This window comes from Hypanus sabinus, chromosome 5 (assembly GCF_030144855.1).
Source record: "Hypanus sabinus isolate sHypSab1 chromosome 5, sHypSab1.hap1, whole genome shotgun sequence".
NCBI classification, from domain to species: domain Eukaryota; kingdom Metazoa; phylum Chordata; class Chondrichthyes; order Myliobatiformes; family Dasyatidae; genus Hypanus; species Hypanus sabinus.
Genome location: NC_082710.1, coordinates 146302447 through 146323717, shown reverse-complemented (window position 1 = coordinate 146323717; position 21271 = coordinate 146302447). Strand labels below are relative to the sequence as shown.

Sequence of the window (21271 nt, the reverse complement as noted above, 5' to 3'; positions counted from 1 at the left end):
CTCACCAACGGGGCCCGGAGTCAGCGAGCTCGGCAAAGCTCCAGGGTGCAGGGGTGGCCAAATTCAAGCTCAGTGGCACAGGAGTCACTGAGCTATCAGTCAGGGCCAGAACCCAGGCTGATCGCCCAGCTCACTCCAATGGGTGCAGTCGGGAGCAGCCGGCACCTCTGGTCGGTGTAGGCGAGATGTGGGCAGGCAAACCTAGAAGAGCTTCCCTTGCCAAGAGCTACTTCGTCACTTTATCATTTGCTGCCAGAGTCACCTTACGTTCAGATGCTCCTGCACCTAGCGTCACTCTACGCACATACAATCAGTCCACGTACGGAGCTAACCTTACATAATCAACCACACTCAGCAGTTACCTGTAGTGGTTTACCAGATCGTTTTTATATTTATTGTGTTTTTAATACTTATTTTTTGTATTTTTATGCTGCATCGGATCTAGAGTATGAATCATTTCTTTCCCCTTTATACTTGTGTACTGGAGAATGACAGTAATCCCCAATCTGGGAGAAGTGTGTACTCCAGGTAACCCATCGAGGGCAGGTCACGGCCAGAGAACCCTGATCTCTTTTGGAGCAGACTCCATGGGCTGCGGGCCCAACTCTGCTCCCCTGCCCTATCATCTTAAGATTTCCTCTGAAAACTACTTCCCCCTGGTGCCGGGAATTTCTTCCCGTGTTTTTCCACCTTCCATCTTGTTTACAATGGGGTAACGTGGTCCAGACTCAGTTGGGTGTCCAGACCGTGCACCAAGGTGGACCAGGTCACTCCACAAAATCCACAGGCTGCTTCCATTCAGCCCGGACCTACCAGCTCTCCTGACTTACTACGTGACAAAACAGAATACAGACCCAAGTGCTTGAAGTAGTCCTCCAATCCGCTCCAGGAGTTTTTCTGTATGAAGGACTTCACCAGTCCCCAGGGCTGCTTCCTGTAACAGACGTCCGTCGAGACTCTGAAGCGAAAGTAAAGGGAGAAGAAATTACTCGAAAGTAAAAGACCCAAAGGCGAATCAGAGTTGTACTCTGCATACATACTTCGATAATAAAGGTCCCTCAGCCTTGGAATATACAGAAAGAAAATCCCTGAAGTTGGGAAGTAAACAGGAATGCAGACGAGGCAGATTAAAGAAATGATATCCTCTGTGGACAGTAGCAAAGCACTTTACCTGAGTCTACACTTGCGCTTTGAGGTCTGAATGATGCAGTATCTGTTGTGCGTGTAGAAGTAGTCATGGTAAGGCACATCATGTGTGGATACCTCTGCATCAATCACATAGTACTGGCCAGGCTGGCTGTCTTTCGACATGGTCTGCAAAACCAGAGAGACACCGCAGTGATCAGTTACTGACTGATCCCAGGCAGGAGCAGAGGTCACGTCGCAACGGCAGTGAAGGTGGAGGAAGGCTGCGCCCACCCCATGCCACTGGACCCCATCGAGGAGCCTGTGCGTCAGCCTCCCCACATCGAACAAAGTCATGCGCAGGCATTCTCCATTAAGGGAACCCACACCAACACTCTGGATGAAGCTCTGTGGCGATCAGCAAGTGGCACCAGCCACCCGAAGATTCACCAACGGGGCAATTTACTTAGGAGAACAATCACACTACACTTGAGTGATCACAAGACTACTACTACAGGCTGCAGCCCAACCTGCTGTATAGCCTTCCCACTCCCCTCCAAATATATATCCAATATCCTTTTAAAACACCGTTTTTGTTTCCAGTACTAATTCCAGTTGGATCCACACTGAAAGAAACTATACTCTTGGATATGTTGATTGCTCTTCTGTACTGATGTACAAACCTTAAGAAAGCTTTCTGACTTAACAACTTGAAACACCAATTGACCACTTCAAGCAGAACCTCTCAAAATCTATCGACAAAGTTTAGTGTAAAGTTGTAATTGAGCTTCCTTTCCTGGTATCACCTGAAAAAACTTTTGTCACCATGTTCTCTATAAACTGGACTATTTGCTCGCTGACCATATTGTACTTTTCCCTCCCAATTTATAAAGGATAAAGATCGATTTTTATTAACTTTGTATTTTCACCCGAAACGTATGCATACACCCAACTTTGTGGTCCTGTACGTCTCTTAATGTACTTTGTGTATACGTTTTGCTGTCAAAGCATTGTACTGAGAATGATTCCAGTAGTTTCTTTGACACTTAATACAGTCAGCCCTCCTTATCCGCCGATTCCGTATGCGCGGATTCAACCAACCGCGGATCGGGAAAACCCGGAAGTTCTTCCCCCAGCATTTGTTGCTTAAGTATGTACAGAATATTTTTTCTTGTCATTATTCCCTAAACAATACAGTTTTACAACTATTTACATAGCATTTACATTGTATTAGGTATTATAAGTAATCTAGAAATGACTTAAAAGTACAGGCAGTCCCCGGGTTATGAATGAGTTCCATTCCTGAGTCTGTCTTTAAGTTGGATTTGAAGTCAGAACAGGTACATCCACTATTATTTAGCGTCAGTTAGTCAAAAACGTTTTTCTTAGTATATAGTACATATTTTACTTTTCTATTCATATAAAACACTTAAGAAACATACGTATTTCAATAATTAAACCACTGTGTTGCTGCGTAATAATTGTAGCTTTCATTGGGGCAGGGCCTTTCACATGCTCCATTAAAATTGTTCCAATCATTGACCGACTGTAGCCTAACGCTTTTCCAATGGCTGATGGTGTTTCACCTCTTTCCGATCATTCTATTATTTCCACCTTATTTTCAATCACGATCATTTTTGTGAACAGAAACACTGCGGATTCAGAGCTGCACCGCCAGGTCCCAATGTCCACCGCACGGACAGATGTTAAATAAAGTCTGGGGTTCTGCTGGGTCCTAAAGACCACCTCACTGATACATGTTAAATAAGGGACTTGAGCATCCGCGAATTTTGGTATCCACGGAGGGGTGGGGGTCCCCGGAACCAATCCCCTGCGGATAAGGAGGGCCGACCGTACACTGGTTTTAACACATTTCCACCCTCAAAGGTCCTTGGCCCACAACATAGACCATTTCTCTCCCCACAGTTGCTGCCTGACCCACTGAGACACCAAGACCACCAGGTTGATACAAGATGCCCTGATAAAATTGATCAATACCAGATTGTTGCACAGACTCAGTTGGTTCGGGGGAGACCTGTAGTTCTTCCTTGCTCTAGTTTGCATGTGACTGCAGGCCCTTCTGTTGTTGGCCACCCTCTGACATGACCTTGTAGGATCGACTATCGGCTGGAGGAGTGCAGTGGGAGTGGCCAACTTGTCTGTGCATGCACCATCTACACAATGCACTGCATACACTCATCCTGGGCCACTGACACAACCCCCAGCCCAACGAGAGGACAGGTGAGTGTATGGGAACTCCAGCTATGCAGGGAGGTCCAAGCACTTGACTTTTGGTTTCTGGTCTCAGCAGCACCTCTAACCGAAGCTTTTACATCTCCATTGTTTTTACCTTCTTTCTCTAATTACCCCTCTAACCTGTTAGCCGGATGGTACCACGAGCGTGAGAGGAAAGTCACCCATTAAAGGAAGGATGTGGAAGCTTTAGAGGGTGCAGAGGAGATTTAGTAGGATGCTGCCCGGATTACGAGGAAAGGTTGAGAAAGCTGGGGCTTTTCTCTTTGGAGTGAAGGAGGATTTCAGGAGATATGTCCGTACATGGCCTCCTCTACTGCCGTGATGAGGCCAAACTTGGGTTGGAGGAGCAACACCTCATCTACGTCTGGGTAGCCTCCAGCCTGGTGGTATGAACATTGAATTCTCCAATTTCTGGTAATTCCCTCCCCCTCCCTCTATCCCAGGTCCCTCTCTGCCCTTTCAACTTTCTGCTCCTTTATCTCTACAGTTCTTTCATGCTTATCCCCTCCCCCCTTTATCTTTCCTCTGATTGGTTCTCCACCTGGCACCTCTAGGCCCTACCCCCTCCCCTATCTCTATTACTGGGCTTCAGCCCCCTCTTCTCCCCCATTCCTGATGAAGGGTCGTTGGCTACTCTTTTCTCACGGATGCTGCCTGGCCTGCTGAGTTCTTCCAGCGTTGTGTACGTATTCCTTGATCCACAGCACCTGCAGCTGTATTTTTGTGTTTGGATTTCAGGAGACTTGGTAGAAGTGTACAAGGTGACAAGAGGCATAGACTGAGTGGACAGCCAGTGCATTTTTTCCCCCAGGGCAGAAATGGCTAAAATTGGAGGACATAATTTTAAGGAGATTGGAGGAAAGTACAGGGAGGATGTCAGAGGTAGGTTTTTTTTTAAAAAAACAGAGAACGGTAGATGTGTGGAGCGTGCTCCCAGGGGTGACGGCAGAGGCAGATACAGTAGAGACATTTAAAAGACCCTTAGATGAGCACACAGATGAAGGAAAGACAGAGAGCTGCAGTATTTGGGAGGGAAGTGTTAGAGCAGGTTAAAGATTGGCACAACTTCACAGGTTGAATGGCCTGTGCCGTGCGGTACTGTTCTGTGTTCTGTGAACTTCAGAGTCGGCTGGGCTGCATTCTTACAGAGGGACTTCCTTCGTCCTGCCCATCCCTGCTGCCTATTCCGCAACCCAGACTCTCCCAGTTCACGAGGAGCCTCAAACCCGAAACCCCAGCCTGCTTCTCTTCCCACAGAACAGTCAGCGCTAGTGTGCGGCACTTTGCCGAGGAAGGAATTCCATCAGACTTTGATCTGAAGGGATTTGTTTAAAGACAGCAAGTAGGAAATAGAAAGTTCTGATGCTACAAACACCCCATGTGCTGTGCCACTTGTTATTGTCACCAACACCAAGGAAGCATCCACCTGCCTTGGGAAACAGCTCTTTGAAAAGTGCACCGTCCCTTTGGTGTTGCAGTGGGGCATGTGTTCAAAGTATTGTCATTGGGCTTGAGTAGACTGGCAGTGGCAGAAATCTTACCCACTCAGTCTATTCTAGTGCTAGATACCAGCGCACTGCCTGGATTACAGGTCAGGAGCCATTAGGAGAGGATGGACAAACCCGGGTTGGACAAACCCTGGAGCAGCGGATGCTGGGTAGCCGCCAACCTGATGGCATGAACATCAGTTTCTCCAACTTCCAGTCATTTCTCCCCTCCTCCTCCTCTTTTTCCATTCCGTCTCACCCCACTCACCTGCCCATTACCTCCCTCTGGTTCCCTCCCCTTCCTTTTATTCCACACCCCACTGTCCTAGATTCCTTCTCCTCCAGCCCTTTACCACCCATCACCTCCCAACTTCATCCTCCTCCCCCCACCGATCCACCTGCCCCCTTACCCGGTCTCGAGACCAGGTGTGCCTTAAGGTCAGCACTAACCACAGGCCACTGATAGGAGGCCAGTACCTGACTCTCAGTTGCAGTGGAGAACTTGCCGATCAACGGGTTTGTGATGGTTATTACGTATTTCAGAGTCCGTTTCTGGGTACCATTCACATCTCTCTCCCATGAACCCATGACGAAATCTGGGGGAACAAGATTATATCGTCAGTGTGCTTGGTAAGTCACAAATAGATTCCAGCCATCTGGATGGCACAGATGTGCTGAGTCTCTGTGAGCCCTGTAAAGATGCAGAGACACTTCCCTACTTTGAAATAAGAGCCAGCCCTCCGTCTGTTTCCCTGCGACTTGCATGCTAGCTTACTGCATCTCCTGCACGAGGGCTTCACAAATCGCTTTCAGCTGCAGCTTCCTTCTCTTCAAACACTTCCCATTCTAAAATGAAAAGCAATTCCCACTCTTCACACCATTTGTCTACTTCCTGCCCACAAACTTCGATTTCCACCCTAAACAAGTACACATCCCCCTCATAGTGGCTCTCCCCACCTGTCTTTTGGTCATCTGCACCATACTCACTTTCTTCAGGTCATTAATCTACATTGTAAGACTGTTGTCCCAGCTCTGATCTACATGGTACAAACTGACCCCTCATCCATCCTTGCTACTTCCTGCCTGTCGATTGGTCAGTCACTTCCAACAACATCTCGCAACATCACCTTCTGTTCACCATCTTCTCAAAATCCACTTTCAATCTGGACACCGGCTCCACATCTCCACTCTCAGAACGCCGTCTGAGCCACACTGACTCTGCTCAGCTGACTTTCCAAGCTTCCAATCATTTCCTGGATTCAAACATTTTGTCGGCAAAGGAGGCCGGGCTATTTGGCTGAAGATTAACAACTCCTTTTTGTCTTCCCTTTTTGAACGGGAGAGCCACACTGGCAGTTTCCCCTCAATCCTCTGACACTTCTCAGGGGGTCAGGGAGTGCTGGAAGGATGATGTGTAATGCATTCACTGTACCAGAGGCCACGTCTTTTACAGAATCAGGATGCAGACCGTCCACACTTCACAACAAGTCAGCTTACCTAATACCAATCCTTCCATGATGGGGTGGGGTGGGAAGCATCTCATTCCTCCCCAGCATTATTCAGGGACAGTCATAATATTCCACATTCTGATACAGAGTATCTGGTTAATGCTCCATTTCCCAGTGACCATTCCCTTTCTGACATGTCAGTCCATGGCTTTCTCTTCTGTCAAGACAGGACCGTTCTCTGGTTGGAGGAACAGCACTGAGAACATTGACTTCTCCAACTTCTGGTAATTTTCCCCCCCTCCCCTCTTTTTCCATTCCCCACTCTGGCTCCCCTCTTACCTCTTCTCATCTGCTGATACCTTGCCCCCTAGTGCCCCCCTCCTTCCCTTTCTCCCATGGTGCGCTCTCCTCTCCTATCAGATTCCTTCTTCTTCAACCCTTTACCTTTTCCACCCATCAATTCCCAACTTCTCACTTCATGCCCCTTCTCCACCCACCTATCACCTTCTACCTTGTAGCCCTTCCCTGCCCCCATCCTTTCCTGTCCTGAAGAAGGGTCTCGGCCCAAACGTCGACTGTTTATTCCTTTCCATAGATGCTGCCTGAGCTGTTGAATTCCTCCGGCGTTTCTTGTGCGTTTTTCTGATTAACGCCTTTGGCCGCCACTCCTTGCCTTGCCCCTCATTCTCCCAGGGTCCCAGGTTCACTTGGACCTCCTCTTCCTGTTATACGATGTAAAGGAACTCTCCCTGTTGGTTTCTTTACCCCTCTTTACTTTGCCCCCATTGTTTATTTTCTCTCTGCTACTTTTCTCGTTCTCCTTTGGTGAGTTTATCCCAACGTTTGGGTCGACTGATGACTTCTGCCTCCTTGTTTTGGAGCTTTAATCCATCACCCCTGGCTGGTTCACCCTTCCTTTGTACTGCTCCATCTCACCGGGGGACAGTATTGTTCAGCTCCTTAACTGCAGGCCCTGGCCCTGGCCTGGTCTTTGCTGCCAGTCTACTGGCCCTGTACACACTAGCCAACTCTTTGTTTCCTGCATGAGATCTAACAGTAACCCACGATAGCCTTGAGCTGCTGCCTCACCAGCAGCTGCGGTCTGTCCACGCTCAAGGACAATTCCACATTTAATTAGTCACAGACTGGAACAAACGTGGCACTTCCATGCTGACTTTTTTTTGACCATCTACACAAATCTCACGCGCCCACATCAGGTCGGTAACCTTCTGTGCCTCGCCTATTTAAGCCATTGTCTACTTTCACCATAGTGATTGTACCTGCCTCCACCACCTCCCCTGGCAGTGAACTCCAAATACCAAACACTCTCAGTATACAAGAATGAACTGCAGCGTAGTGAATATCAACGCACTTGCTGCTGTCTGGGAGGAGTTTGCATGTACTCCCCGTGACCACGTGGGTCTCCTCCGGTTCCCTCCCACATTCCAAAGACTAGTGGGTTAGTAGGTTACTTGGTCGCACATGTGGAATTAGTCCTCACGTTTTGAAGATGAGAAGGTTGAGAGATTCAAGTGCCCAGGCGTGAACATTGCTGTTACCCTGTCCTGGTGCAAACTCGTCAACACCTCCACTTCCTCAGTAAGCCTACAGAAATTCAGCACGTCCCTGTTGACTCTTCCCAATACCTAATCGATGCACCATACTGTCTGCATGCATTATGGCAACTGCTCTGCACGTGACCACAAGAAGCTTCAGAGAGTTATGGACATAGGTCAGCAAATCACAGGAACCAGCCTCCTCTCCGTGGACTCTGTATATACCTCTCACTGCCTCAGTGAAGCAGAGAGCAGGATTATTAGAGGGCCCCCCCCCCCCACCATACAGACACTCTCTTCTTCCCTCTTTCATCGAGCAGAAGACACAAAAGCCCTAAAGCACCTATCACCAAGCTCGGGCAACTTCTATCCTAATCTAATCGTACAGTAAGATACACTCTTTACTTCACGATCTACCTCGCTACGATCCTGCACTTTGTTTACCTATGCTGCACTCTCTTGGTAATGTTTACACTTCATTCTGCATTGTTATTCCTTTATTCTAACTCCAATCACTATGTAATAATCGGATCTGTAGAAACAATATGCAAGTTTTTCATTATATCTTGGTAAAAGTGAGAATAATAAACCAATATCAATATGCATCACCTTACACTTGTCAGTAATTATGCAAAATTGCAGTTACCTGTAATTTTTCTGGCATTTATAAAATTCTGTAGAAATTGAGAGTAGCTGAAGAGAAGCTCAAACATCTTGTCTGCGTTCATGTTGAACACTCTATTAATGTAAAGTTTACCCTGGAGATCACTGCAAGAGGTTCCTTCTTCATCTGCACAGAATCAAATCATAGTCATTAAAGAATTCCCCAAGAAATATTTCTTCATTACAAAGCACTGTTGTATAAAATATAGATTGCCTTGCACATGACGTGTTACAGCTGGAATGTAAAAACATTACACATCCTTATGGTGTGAATTCCTGTACAGCCCAGGAGGTGGCGCTGTTGTCTGCCTACTCCAGCTTCCTCCCACCCCCGGGTCATCCCACTTTACCGCTGACAGATTCTCGAAAATGTGCCCTTAATCCTTAACCAGAACCTGATCCCGGGAGACGCTCCCTGTTTAACTTGTTATTAGCACCACAACTGTACGCTGAAAATGCTGGATATTCTCAGCAGGTCAGGCAGCATCTGGGAGAGAGAAACAGAGGTGATGTTTCAGGTCGAGAAGCTTTCAGAGGGTCCTGAAATTTTGTTCTTCTCCTTCAATAGTTGCTGCCTGACCTGTCAACTGTTTCCAGCAATTTTTCTTTGCACTTTGATGTCCAAACCCTTTAGTCTTTTTGAATCAAGTAACATGGTGATCACTGGTTAAATCCTGGAACCCATAGACTTGTTACAGCATGGGACCAGGCTATTCTGCCCATCTTGTGCTTGCTATCTCTGAGAAGAGGAATCCCCTCAGTCCCATTCCTCTGGTCTATCTATTCTCCATAGTGCTGATCCAGAACCCCCAGTCATCTCCAAAATGCTGGAGTAAATCAGCAGGTCAGGCAGCATCTATGGAAATTAATAAACAGTCAATGTTTTGGGCCAAGAGCCTTTTTCAGGAGCAAAAAGGAAGGGGGAAAATGCCAGAATAAAAAAGGTGGGGAGGTGGGGAAAGAGGCTGGCTGGAAGGTGATAAGTGAAGTCAGGTGGACAGGAAAGGTCAAGGGCAGGAGAAGAATCTGATAGGTTCTCATCACTGCTTCTGGCAGTAACTTCCGTTGCAGAACAGAACTGGTCATTGCATAAAGACGTATTGGAAGATATCTCCTCAGCTCATCTTTCTGGCTGCCCCCATTGTCTGCTTCACCTCACCATTCGCTGTCCCACACAGGCAACACCACAATGCTACTGTGCTGCCTTACTGATTGATGGAGGTTCAATCCTGACCTCAGGCGTCGTGTGTGGAGTTTGCACACTCTCCCTGTTATTGCGTGAGTATTCCTCCCCCACCCCCACGTGCTCCGGTTCCCACACACGGGGTAGTCATTGGCTACTCCAAACTGGACTTGTGTAGGTGAGAGGGAGCAGAACCAAAGGGGATGTGATGAGGTGAGAGTATAAACTGCAGGGAAATTGGGGGATTCAGGGAACCGATGGGCTTGCTGTGACCTGCTAACGGGCCACGGGCGACCAGCAGTGTTTGGGTGAAAGGGCTGCTGCACTTAGTCACAAAGCTTGTCAACTCCACACCCTGGACAGGCCGCCTTCTCATCACTACCATCGATCAGTAAGGCCGCACGGTAGCATAGTGGTTAGCACAACGCTTTACAGTACAGTTTAATTCCCACTGCTGCCTACAAGAAGTTTGTACATTTCTCTCTGCACACTCCCCCGGGACCACGTGGGTTTCTCCCGGGACCACGTGGATTTCTCCCGGGACCACGTGGATTTCTCCCGGGACCACGTGGATTTCCCCCAGGAGTTCTGATTTCCTCCCACAGTCCAAAGATGTGCTCATTAGTAGGTTAACTGGTCATTGTAAATGGCTAGGGTTAAATTGGAAGATTGCTGGGCAGTGTGGATTGAATGATCGGAAGGGCCTATTCCGTGTGGGATATCAATAAATAAATTAACCCACTGGTTCAGGAACCTGATGGTTGAGGGGTAATAACTATTCCTGAACTTGGTGGTGAGTCCAGAGGCTTCTACACCTTCTTCCTGATGACAAAAGTGAAAAGAGAGCCTGGCCTGCACGGTGGGGGTCCCTGATGATGCTTTCCTGCAACAGTGTCCCATGTAGATATGTTCAGTGGTGGGGAGGGCTTTACCCGTGATGGACTGGGCCGTATCCACCACGTTTTGTGGGAGTTTCCCTTCACGGGCATTGGTGTTCCCATTCCAGGCCATGATGCAGCCACTGTTTCCCCTTTGCACCAGTTATTTTTGGAAAATTGCATGTTTTAATGTCTTGCCCTGTGCTGCTATTACAAAACAAGTTTCACAATATCAGTGATAATAAACCCAATTCTGATTCTGAAGGTCCACATACACAAAAAAAAATTGTATGTGGGCAAGAAACTGAATGAAATAAAACATAACTGAAACCTTAGACCTTATGACCATGAAGAATAACGTCTAACATCAACACTATCGTTTGGAAATGATTGGCCACTACCTTCTACCATGTCAGGTGTGTCAGTCCTGTCCATGTGGGGCTCCTCATTGCCGTTGTGGTCCAAGCAGGAGGGTGATTGGATGGACAGTCCTCTGTGGCGCCCCCTGCTGCCACTCCTCTCAGACACCCCGGGGGCATGACTTCTCTCACAGTTCTCGCCTCTGGCCTCTTCTCTGGGGGGCTGAACACATTTAACAATTTCACTGTCAATTTCGTGAACAATCATCAGCTCAGCCCTTTTTTTTAAAGGCGACTCTGGGGAAGGAATGCTTGGTAACTACTGGTCTGGACATGCACGTGTAGGAGTATTCACTTGTCTCGCTTCTCCCTTTCTCATGCGCGCTGAGCACAACACATGCAGACAGACAGAGTGGGGAGCAGACTTAGCCGTGGCTCTAACCAGGACAAGGAAAGACAGTCTCACCAGGATGGAGACTGCAGTCACGTCTCTAACCCTGAACAAGGACAAACAGCACCACCCCCACCCCCAGGACAGACCAGTTGACAGAGATGATGCCAGTGGAACTGGAACACGAGAGGACGATAGTTGTGTACTACAGGAACTATAAAGGGAATTTCAAACACTGGATCGTAGAAGAAAGCCGCATCAAAACAAGGCAGTGCACATGGTTCCACGGTGAAGGAGGTCTCAGTGGAGACATTAGGATGCCAGTGGTACAAGGTCATGGTTGTGGGAGCACAGGGAAGCTCACTGGGGCAACCGTCAACGTTCTGTATTCCAGCCCGGAACATGGGCAGTGGGCGACGGAAAGTGCCAGGTGGTACATGGTCTGCAGGCTTTGGCCCTCAAAGGAGATGTAAACACGGGTCTTGTACTTTGTTCGTGGGACTGAAACTCAGCTGAAAGAAGTATGTATAGATCTGGTAACTGAAGGCACCCATTTCATTCTCTGAAGCCCAGATCTGGGCGGAGGTTCAATTTGGGGAAGGTGCTGAAATTGACGGTAAAAGGCCAGGCCTTGTCACTGAGTACAGAACCCCTGGTCCAATGCAGGAAAGCTTACACAGTTGAAGCATCATCAGAAGGAGTGGAATTACCGGTCATGAATGAATGCCAGTGGCAGAGGCACAGACACGAGGGGCATTTAGGAAACTCTCGTATAGGCCCATAGATGATAGCAGTATTTCTATTTTCTGAACGATGGCCTGCCAATCTGAGACAAATGCCACTGCATGCCCAGTTAAACCAACCAAGAGACATGGGATCAGAGTCAGACCATCCCTTCCAACTCTTCTGTTAAAAACGAGGCCTCGTAGGACAAGGCAGTTGTCTGAGCACTGTCGTGGTAACCCTAATGATACGAGTTTTATACTCCATAATATTTTTATACTCCAATAGCACCAGCCTGGTTTCGCAATCCCAGGAAACTGTCCGACCACATACGAACCCAAGATGGCATGGGGTTGCAGAATCTATCAAGGCTGTGGCTCACGTTTCATTGTTTCTTTTTAGGTTCATAGGGACGGTGGGGGGGGGGTAGAAGGTCATTTGTCCACGTTCCTCCAACAACTCACTAACCCTGGGGGGTGGGGAGGGGGGAAGGAAGGTGTGGAGCACCAGCCTCACTATGCTAACCTGTCGGACTGACATCCAACCACAGGAGGAACACGGACCAATGACCACCCCCGCCCCCCCCCCACCCACAGGCTAGGTTCACGAATCAAGATCTAGTGCCCAGGGTCCCAGTGTCGGTGAATTCAGAGTTCAAGGCCTGGTGTTTGGTGATCGGTGGGTCCTGGGGTCAATGCCGAATGGTGAGGGTCAAATAGGAAGTCCAGAAGTTGAGGCCCGTTGGCCGGGCCAGAGTCTGTGAATCTGCTGAGTCTATAGGGGAAGCTGAAGACTTAACATCTGCAAATCAGGGTCGAGCGGAAGCTGAAGATGCCCGTTCTGGGGTTAGAGGGCTGTGTACGTTCCTGGGTGGGAGGGAGGAACAGGGCTCTGTGTTGTTCGGCCAAGCATTATGGGCATGCCATGTTGGCACCAGAATGTGTGGCAACACTTGCTGGCTAGCCCCTGTTGGTGGTTAACACAAACAATGCATTTCACTGTATGCTTTGATGTACACTTGGATCTTCATTTCTCCGAAAATCTAGAACCACAGGGCAGGAAGAGGAGCTGAGGGCAAAGGGCAAACGTGCAAAGCACGAACACTCAATCTGAGGGATGAGGATCATTGACCTCGGAGTGAGGTCAGTTTCTGAAAGGACCAGAGCAGTGATTGCAGACAGATTACAGACACACAGGAGAAGTGCAGGAAAATGGTTAGAAGGCTTTGTTCTATCGGCTCAGCAGCGACTCACTCCATCGCTAAGGAAAGAGGTCATAAGATCCGGGGACGGTGGAGAGTAAGAGGGGGGTGGAGAAGACTTCCTTACCGTGGCTGGTCCATTGTCCTGGGTCGTAGGTGCAGGGATTATAAATGTGGTGTCTCCAAACGGAAGTGGGGTGCTTGAATCCTGAGCACACACGTTACTCCAGGGTACTCTGGGAGTATTTGCTGAAGACCCTTTATCATTATGGTCGGTGCAGACATCTTTTCCCACAGGTCTAAACAGGAACAACACAGTCATGCACCAGAAAGGGCTTCAACACATCACCTTTCACAACGCCTCTCTCTCTACATCACATTGCAAATAACTATATTCCGAACGGACAGGCATTCTTCTCTCAAATACCCATCATTTTTGAAACGGGGAATGTCAGATTTAATGCAATTGGTTGGTCCTATCTTCCCAATTAGTTTTGCAGTAATATTTGTATTACTACTATCGGAGAGGACGTACAAGGGGTCCTGACCTGGGGCTCACAGGCCCCTCGGTTAATGGTAGTGGCCCATGGCATAAAAAAGGTTGGGAACCCCCGATCCAGAATCCTGAGAAACCCAACTCAACAGCGTCTTCCCCTCTCCCTTCACATTTCTGAGTGATCCACAAACACTACCTTGTTATTCATCTTTTGCTCCATTTATTTTGTAGCTTATAGTAATTTTTACATCTTTGCACTGAACTGCTGCCACAAAACAACAAATCTGATGACGTAGGTCAGTAATAATAATTTTAAAAAACAGAATATAGAACACTACAGCAGAGTATGTGCACTTTACCTATTCTACCAGTATTTCAGGGTCAAAATAGAAACATAGAAAACCTACAGCACAATACAGGCCCCTCGGCCCACAAAGCTGTGCCAAACATGTACTTTCTTTAGAAATTACTAGGGTTACCCATAGCCCTAAGCTCTATGTACCTTTCCAGGAGTCTCTTAAACGACCCTATTGAATCCACCTCCACCACCATCGCTGGCAGCCCATTCCAGGCACTCACCACTCTGAGTAAAAAAGAACCTTACTCCTGACATCTCCTCTGTACCTACTTCCAAGCACCTTAAAATTACACCCTCTTGTGCTAGCCATTTCAGCCCTGGGAAAAAGCCTCTGACTATCCACACGATCAATGCCTCTCATCATCTTGTACACCTCTATCAGGTCACCTCACATCCACTGTCACTCAATCTGTTCTCATATGGCATGCTCCCCAATCCAGGCAACATCCTTGTAAATCTCCTCTGCACCCTTTCTATGGTTTCCACATCCTTCCTGTAGTGAGGTGACCAGAACTGAGCACAGTACTCCAAGTGGGGTCTGACCAGGGTCCCAGCTGCAACATTACCTCGCGGCTCCTAAACTCAGTCTCACCATCGATGAAGGTCAATGCACTGTATGCTTTCTTAACCACAGTCAACTTGCGCAGCTCAATAAGCCTTGCATGGGGTAACTTATCAAATGCATTGCTGAAATCCATATACACTATATCCACTACCCTACCTTCATCAACATGTTTAGTCACATCCTCAAAAAATTCAATCAGGTTTGTAAGGCACAACCTGCCTTTGACAAAGCCATGCTGACTATTCCTAATTGTATTATACCTCTCCAAATGTTCATAATCCTGCCTCTCAGGATCTTCTCCATCAACTTGTCAAACACTGAGGTAAGACTCACTGGTCTATAATTTCCTGGGCTATCTCTACTCCCTTTCTTGAATAAGGGAACAACATCCACAACCCTCCAATCCTCTGGAACTTCTCCCGTCCCCATTGATGATGCAAAGATCATCACCAGAGGCTCAGAATCTCCTCCCTCGCCTTCTACAGTAGCCTGGGGTACATCTCGTCCGGTCCCGGTGATTTATCCAACTTGATGCTTTCCAAAAGCTCCAGAACATCCTCTTTCTAAATGTTTATATGCTCGAGCTTTTCAGCCCACTGCTTGGAATTCCCTCCCAAACCGCACTGTGGGTGTACCCACACCTCAAGGGCAAGTAGGGATGGGCAATAAATGCTGGTTTAGCTGGTGATGCCCACATCCCGTAAATAAATAAATAAGGTACCCAAAAGCCTCTTAAATATACCTAATGTACACCGTCTATAAAAAGTATTCTCCCTCCCTTGGAAGTTTTCATGTTTTATTGTTTTATAACATTGAATCACAGTGGATTTAATTTGGATCAACTGAAAAAGACTCTTTCTTGCCAAAGCGAAAACAGATCTCTATAAAGTGATTTAAATTAATTACAAATAGAAAGCACAAATAATAGATCGCATAAGTATTCACCCCCTTTAATATAACACACCAAATCATCACTGGTGCAGCCAACTGGTTTTTGAAGTCACACAACTAGTTAGACGGAGATCACCTGTGTGCAGTCAAGGTGTTTCAACTGATTGTAGTAAAAATACACCTGTATCTGGAAGGTCCAACTGCTGGTGAGTCAGTATCCAGGCAAAAAACTACACCATGAAGACAAAAGAACATTCCAAGCAACTCTGAGAGGGTTATTGCAAAGCACAAGTCAAGAGATGAATACAAGAATATTTCAAAGTCACTGAATGCAGTCAAGTCAATCATCAAGAAATGGAAAGAATATGGCAGAACTGTAAATCTGCCTGGAGCAGTCCGTCCTCAAAACCTGAGTGACAGTACAAGGTGACCGGTGAGGGAGGCCACACCGAAAGACGTACGACAACTCTGGAGGAGTTACCAGCTTCAGTGGCTGAGATGGGAGAGACTGCGCGTACAACAACTGTCGCCCGGGTGCTTCACCAGTCTCAGCTTTGTGGGAGAGTGGCAAAGGGAAAGCCATTGTTGAAAAACACTCAAATGAAATCTCAGCCAGAGTTTGCCAGAAGGCATCTGGGAGACTCTGAAGTCAGCTGGAAGAAGGTTCTCTGGTCTGATGAAACCAAAATTGAGCTTTTTGGCCATCAGACTAAACACTATGTTTGGTGTAATCCAGACACCGAGTATCATCAAAAACGCACCATCCCTACCGTGAAGCATGGTGGTGGCTGCATCACGCTGTGGGGATGCTTCACTGCAGCAATCCCTGGAAGGCTTGTGAAGGTAGAGAGTAAAATGAATGCAGCAAAATACAGGGAAATCCTAGAGGAAAACCTGATATGGTCTGTAAGATAATGCAACTTGGGAGAAGATTTGTTTTCCAGCAAGACAATGGCCCAAAACATAAAGCCAAAGCTACACTGGAATGGCTTTAAAACAACAACGTTATTGTCCTGGTGTGGCCAAGTCAAAGTCCAGACCTCAATTCAGTTGAGAATTTGTAGTTGGACTTGAAAAGGGCTGTTCACTCGCGATCCCCATGCAATCTGACAGAGCTTGAGCAGTTTCATAAAGAAGAGTGGGGGAAAATTGCAGTGTCCAGATGTGCAAAGCTGATCGAGACCTATCCACGCAGACTCAAGGCTGTAATTGCTGCCAAAGGTGCATTTACTAAGTACTGACTTTAAGGGGGTGAGTAATTATGCAATCAATTATTTTGTGTTCAATAATTGTAATAAATTTAGACCAATTTGTAGAAATTTGTTTTCACATTGACACCAAGGAGCCCTTTCTGTTGATCACTGTCAAAAGAGCCAGTTTAAATCCACTGTGAATCAATGTTGTAAAACAAAAAATATGAATAAGCACTGTATATGCCTCCCCAACTCTCCTGGCTGCATGTTACACACAACCCCCACCCCCCCATCATTGACCATGGGGTCTGTGAACCCCAAGATGGAAACCCTTAAAACTATGTTAAGAAATGTTAAGATGAGAAATTCTACAGATGCTGAAAATTCAAAGCAACACACACAACATGCTGGAAGAGCTGGTGTCAGGCAGCATCTATGCAAATGAACAAGCCTGAAGAAGACCTTGGCCCGAAACTTTCACAAACATCACAAAAAAAATTCCACAAAGACAAGACCATAGCAGGAAGAATTGGTGTACTTGTGCTGAGGGAGGGAATTTAAGATCGTGTTTAATCCAAGGCAGAGATTTATTAAGTTCGAGAAATGACTGAAGGTATAGGTCTGAGGTGGTTCATAGTTCAGTAAAAGAGGCCTAGGAAATTGATAAGGTTGGGAATGCAAGTAAACTGACACAAAACCCAAAATATAAAAAAAAAATCTAGAGATATATGAAAAGGTAAAGACCAGTGTGGGCCCCTCACACACTAAGAAAGAGAGTGTTCAGTGAGGAATAAAGGAAATTATTATTTTGGAAAAACCATGCAAATGCAGGAGGAGTTCAGGGAGGATAAGGAAACAAAACAGTTTAAAAAGTACCAGGGAAATTGACACTGAAAATCTCAGGAGCCTAGTGATCTAAATCCCAGAATTTTCAGAGAGACTGTAGAGTCAGGGAACCCCTATTATCAAACTGAAAATGGAGCTGGGTGCAGGGTCAGCTTTGTCCATAATTCCAGAGGTTGACTATAAGATACCATTAGAGAAGACCTCAGTGATGCTAAAGACTAACACAGGCAAAGAAAGAGTTCCCCAAAGGCAAGCTGAACAAACTAAAAGTAAATGTGATGTATGGAGGCCAAACACAACAGCTAGAACTCTATGTACGGAAAAGTGGAGGGCCAGCACTTCTCAGATGTGAATGGTGGAGAAAAACTCAACTAGATTGGCATCCGGTCAAAGCTCTCAGTGTGGCATCAACAGGCAACAGCAGCAGAAACGGTAGCACGAACCAGACACTGACACAGCTGCTTAATGCTAATATGATTAGTAAACTCAAAGGCACAAAAGCCAGAATTAAACTGGGTGAAACAGCAGCTACAAAGCATGTCCAGTGCCTTGCACACTGCATCCTAGAGTGTTGCTGAACGGCAGAGCATGGAGGTGTCTGGAACTCTCTCCAAGGTTGAGTGCAGCGACTGGACCACACCCATTATCCCGGTGATCAAGAAAGGGAAGGCCAGAGCTGTTTGCATTTGTGGGGTTTACAAGGCGAGCATCAACCCAGTGCTGTGTTCTGTGCAGTATCCCCTGCTACAAGTAGAAGATATTTTTGCACCTTTGGCAGGCGGGGAGAGGTTTTCAAAGATTGGCTTGTCACAAGCCTATATGCAAATAGAGATTGAGGAGTCAAGCAGGAAATTCCTCACCATTAACACTCACAAGGGACCGTTCCAGCATAATCATCTGGCCTTTGGGCATCACATCAGCTCCAGTAACTTGGCAAAGGCCAATGAACCAAGTACTCCAGGATGTCCCCGGAACACAATGTTGTCTTGGTGACATCATCATGACTGGCAAGAATGGTGAACAGCACCTCCAGAACCTTGGCGAAGTGTTTACTAGGCTGAGTGAGCATGGTCTGCGTGCAAAGAGAGAGAAATGAGTTTTTCAAGAACAAAGTCTCATGTTGTAGACATGTCATTGACAAGCAGGGCTTATACAAGAGAAGACTGAAGTAGTGCTACAGGCACCCAAACTGGAAAATGTGTCACAACTTATATCATTCTTGAGCCTTGTAACCTACTACATCTGGCTTCTCCCAAACATTACTACAGTGAACGCACTGTTACAGACAGGTGCAAAGTGGGAATGGTCAGAAAGATGTGAAAGAGCATTCGGGGAAACTAAGAGTCTTGTAACATCTGTTGAACTGCTCACCCATTATGACTCATCTCTGCCCATGAGACTGGCGTATATGTTCTGGGGCCGTTTTGTCAAACGTAATAAGAAAGACGGATCTGAATGTCCGATTGCATTTGCTTCCAGGTCACTGACGAGCACAGATCGACCATGAGGCCCTTAATCTAGTCTGGGGAATAAAGAAGTACCACCACTACTTCAACAGACAAAAGTTTGTTAGTGAGAGATCACCAGCCCCTTGTGTCCATCTTTAATCCCAGGAAGGGAATTCCAGTGATGGCTGCTACACAGTTACAATGTTGGGCACTGTTCCTAGGAGCCCACTCTTATGACATTGAGTTCAAGGGTACCAAACAACACAGTAACACTGACAGCTCGTTACATCTTCCAGTATTGGCAACTGAAGAAATGCCTTCATACTGTGACCCTGCAGAAGTGTTCCACACTGGACTGGCAGACCAGTTGCCGGTAACAAATTCTGAAATAGAAAGGGAAACAGGGCATAGCCAAACACTGCCAAAAGTATGAAATCGCCATGCAGATGGTCAGCTCATGGTAACCCTATGTTTCCAGAGTTCTCAGCGAGACGGAACCAACTGTTGGTATGTCTCATGTTGTGGCTCCTTCTAAACCGCACACCAGAGTGTTAGAAAATCTGCATGAATACACCTGGGTACGGTCAAGATGAAAAATCTCACCCAGAGCTATGTGTGGTGGCTGAGAATAGATCAACAGATTGAAGGCTTGTACGAGATGCCAAAAAGTTCAAAATGCACCCCCACATTTTACACCTGGGGAGTGGCCATCTTCACCATGGCAAAGAGTACATGTTGACCTTACTGGGCCATTCATGGACTCCATGTTCCTGATTGTTGTGGATGCTCATTCCAAGTGACTGGAGGTTATACCAAAGAAGTCAACCACCTCAGCAAAGACTGTCTCCGTCCTGAAGACCACCTTCGCCAGAAATGGCTTATCAGGACAAATTGCGAGTAACATTATAATAATTCAGACTGCTCATGAAGTAAAATGGCATCAGAAATTTCACGTCAGCTCCTCACCACCTAGCAACAAATAGGTTTGCTGAAAGGTTTATCCAAACCTTCAATAAGTCCATTAAAATGATGGACAAGAGGGACATTTCTCTAGAGCAGTGGTTCCCAACCTTTTCTATGCCCCACATCCCTAGGAAACGTTTGATTAATGTTCGCACCCCCTACAAAAGTAATATTACATTTGAAGATGAAGAAGTCTAATTTCTAACTTTTGAACCACATGCAATACTGCGGGTGGACAAACTGAACTTAAAAAAATAAGCTTTTAACTCAGTGCATAAAATGCAAATATAAATTGAGCAATTAGATTCTAATTTATTCAGAAAAAATTGTAAACAGTAAAATCAATTCCAATTGTGAACATAAAATTCAATGACTTCTTTGCTCCTGATTCTCATTCATGATTTTGTCAAAACATGGAACTTTCTTGCTGACTGCGATCCGCAGGTCTGCCTGTGGATTCAGGCGATTCCTAGATTTTGTCTTGATTGACAAGAGAGAACTGAATCCAGATTCACACAAGTATGTTGTTGCAAATGGAATGAGGACACAGAGTGCTTTTCCACCAAGTCTTGGGAACATATCCAGTGTTGCACACCAAAACTCCTCCAAAGTCTTGCTTTCAAATTGCATTTCAAGAGCTTCATTTGTCCGCAAATCAGTAAGATCTTCCTTCAGCTCTTCATCATCTGACATTTTCTCCAAATTGTAGGAATATGGGTTCATGATCCATTCTTCTGAAATCTTCAAGTCTCCAGCAGCAAAATATCCATCAAACGATTCTGACAGCATTTGCAAATGAGCCATAATTTCTTCACATACAGTAGGAGTTATGGATCCACCATCATCAACCATCTCTTCTAGTGAAGGAAAATTTGAGAGACTGCCTCCTTTCATCCTTTGACGCCAAAGGCGTAACTTTTCTTTGAAGGCATTCAATTTTTCACAAGCCTTCAATATGTTTATCCCTTTTCCTTGAAGAGGAACATTCATACGAGTGAAAGTGTCAGCTAAGTAAGCCAGCATTTGGACAAATTCCTGTGATTCCATTGCCCCAACCAGATCATATTCACGCTCCTCCAGAAAAACTTTGATTTCTTCCCGCAGTTCAAAGAAGCAGGTTAAAGCTTGTCCTCATGACAACCTATGGAATTCTGTGTGGAATTCCCAGATCCTCACAAAATGATTTGAAGATGCGATGGTTCAAAGCACTCCCCCGATCCAGTTGATGATCTTCACACAAA

At 46.4% G+C, this 21271-nt stretch overlaps 1 protein-coding gene across 2 annotated transcripts in view; it reads right to left on the bottom strand.

Moving 5' to 3' along the window:
* Positions 1-21271, bottom strand: part of gramd1c (GRAM domain containing 1c) — a 50564-nt gene that overhangs the window by 9687 nt on the left and 19606 nt on the right. For both annotated transcript variants that reach the window (XM_059970558.1, XM_059970556.1), the window contains exons 3-8: positions 13398-13569; positions 10998-11178; positions 8519-8662; positions 5346-5464; positions 1172-1314; positions 855-958 (exon numbers count right to left, since the gene is read on the bottom strand). In XM_059970558.1, the coding sequence (XP_059826541.1) occupies positions 855-958; positions 1172-1314; positions 5346-5464; positions 8519-8662; positions 10998-11178; positions 13398-13569 (863 nt within the window). The remainder of the gene's footprint in view (positions 1-854; positions 959-1171; positions 1315-5345; positions 5465-8518; positions 8663-10997; positions 11179-13397; positions 13570-21271) is intronic.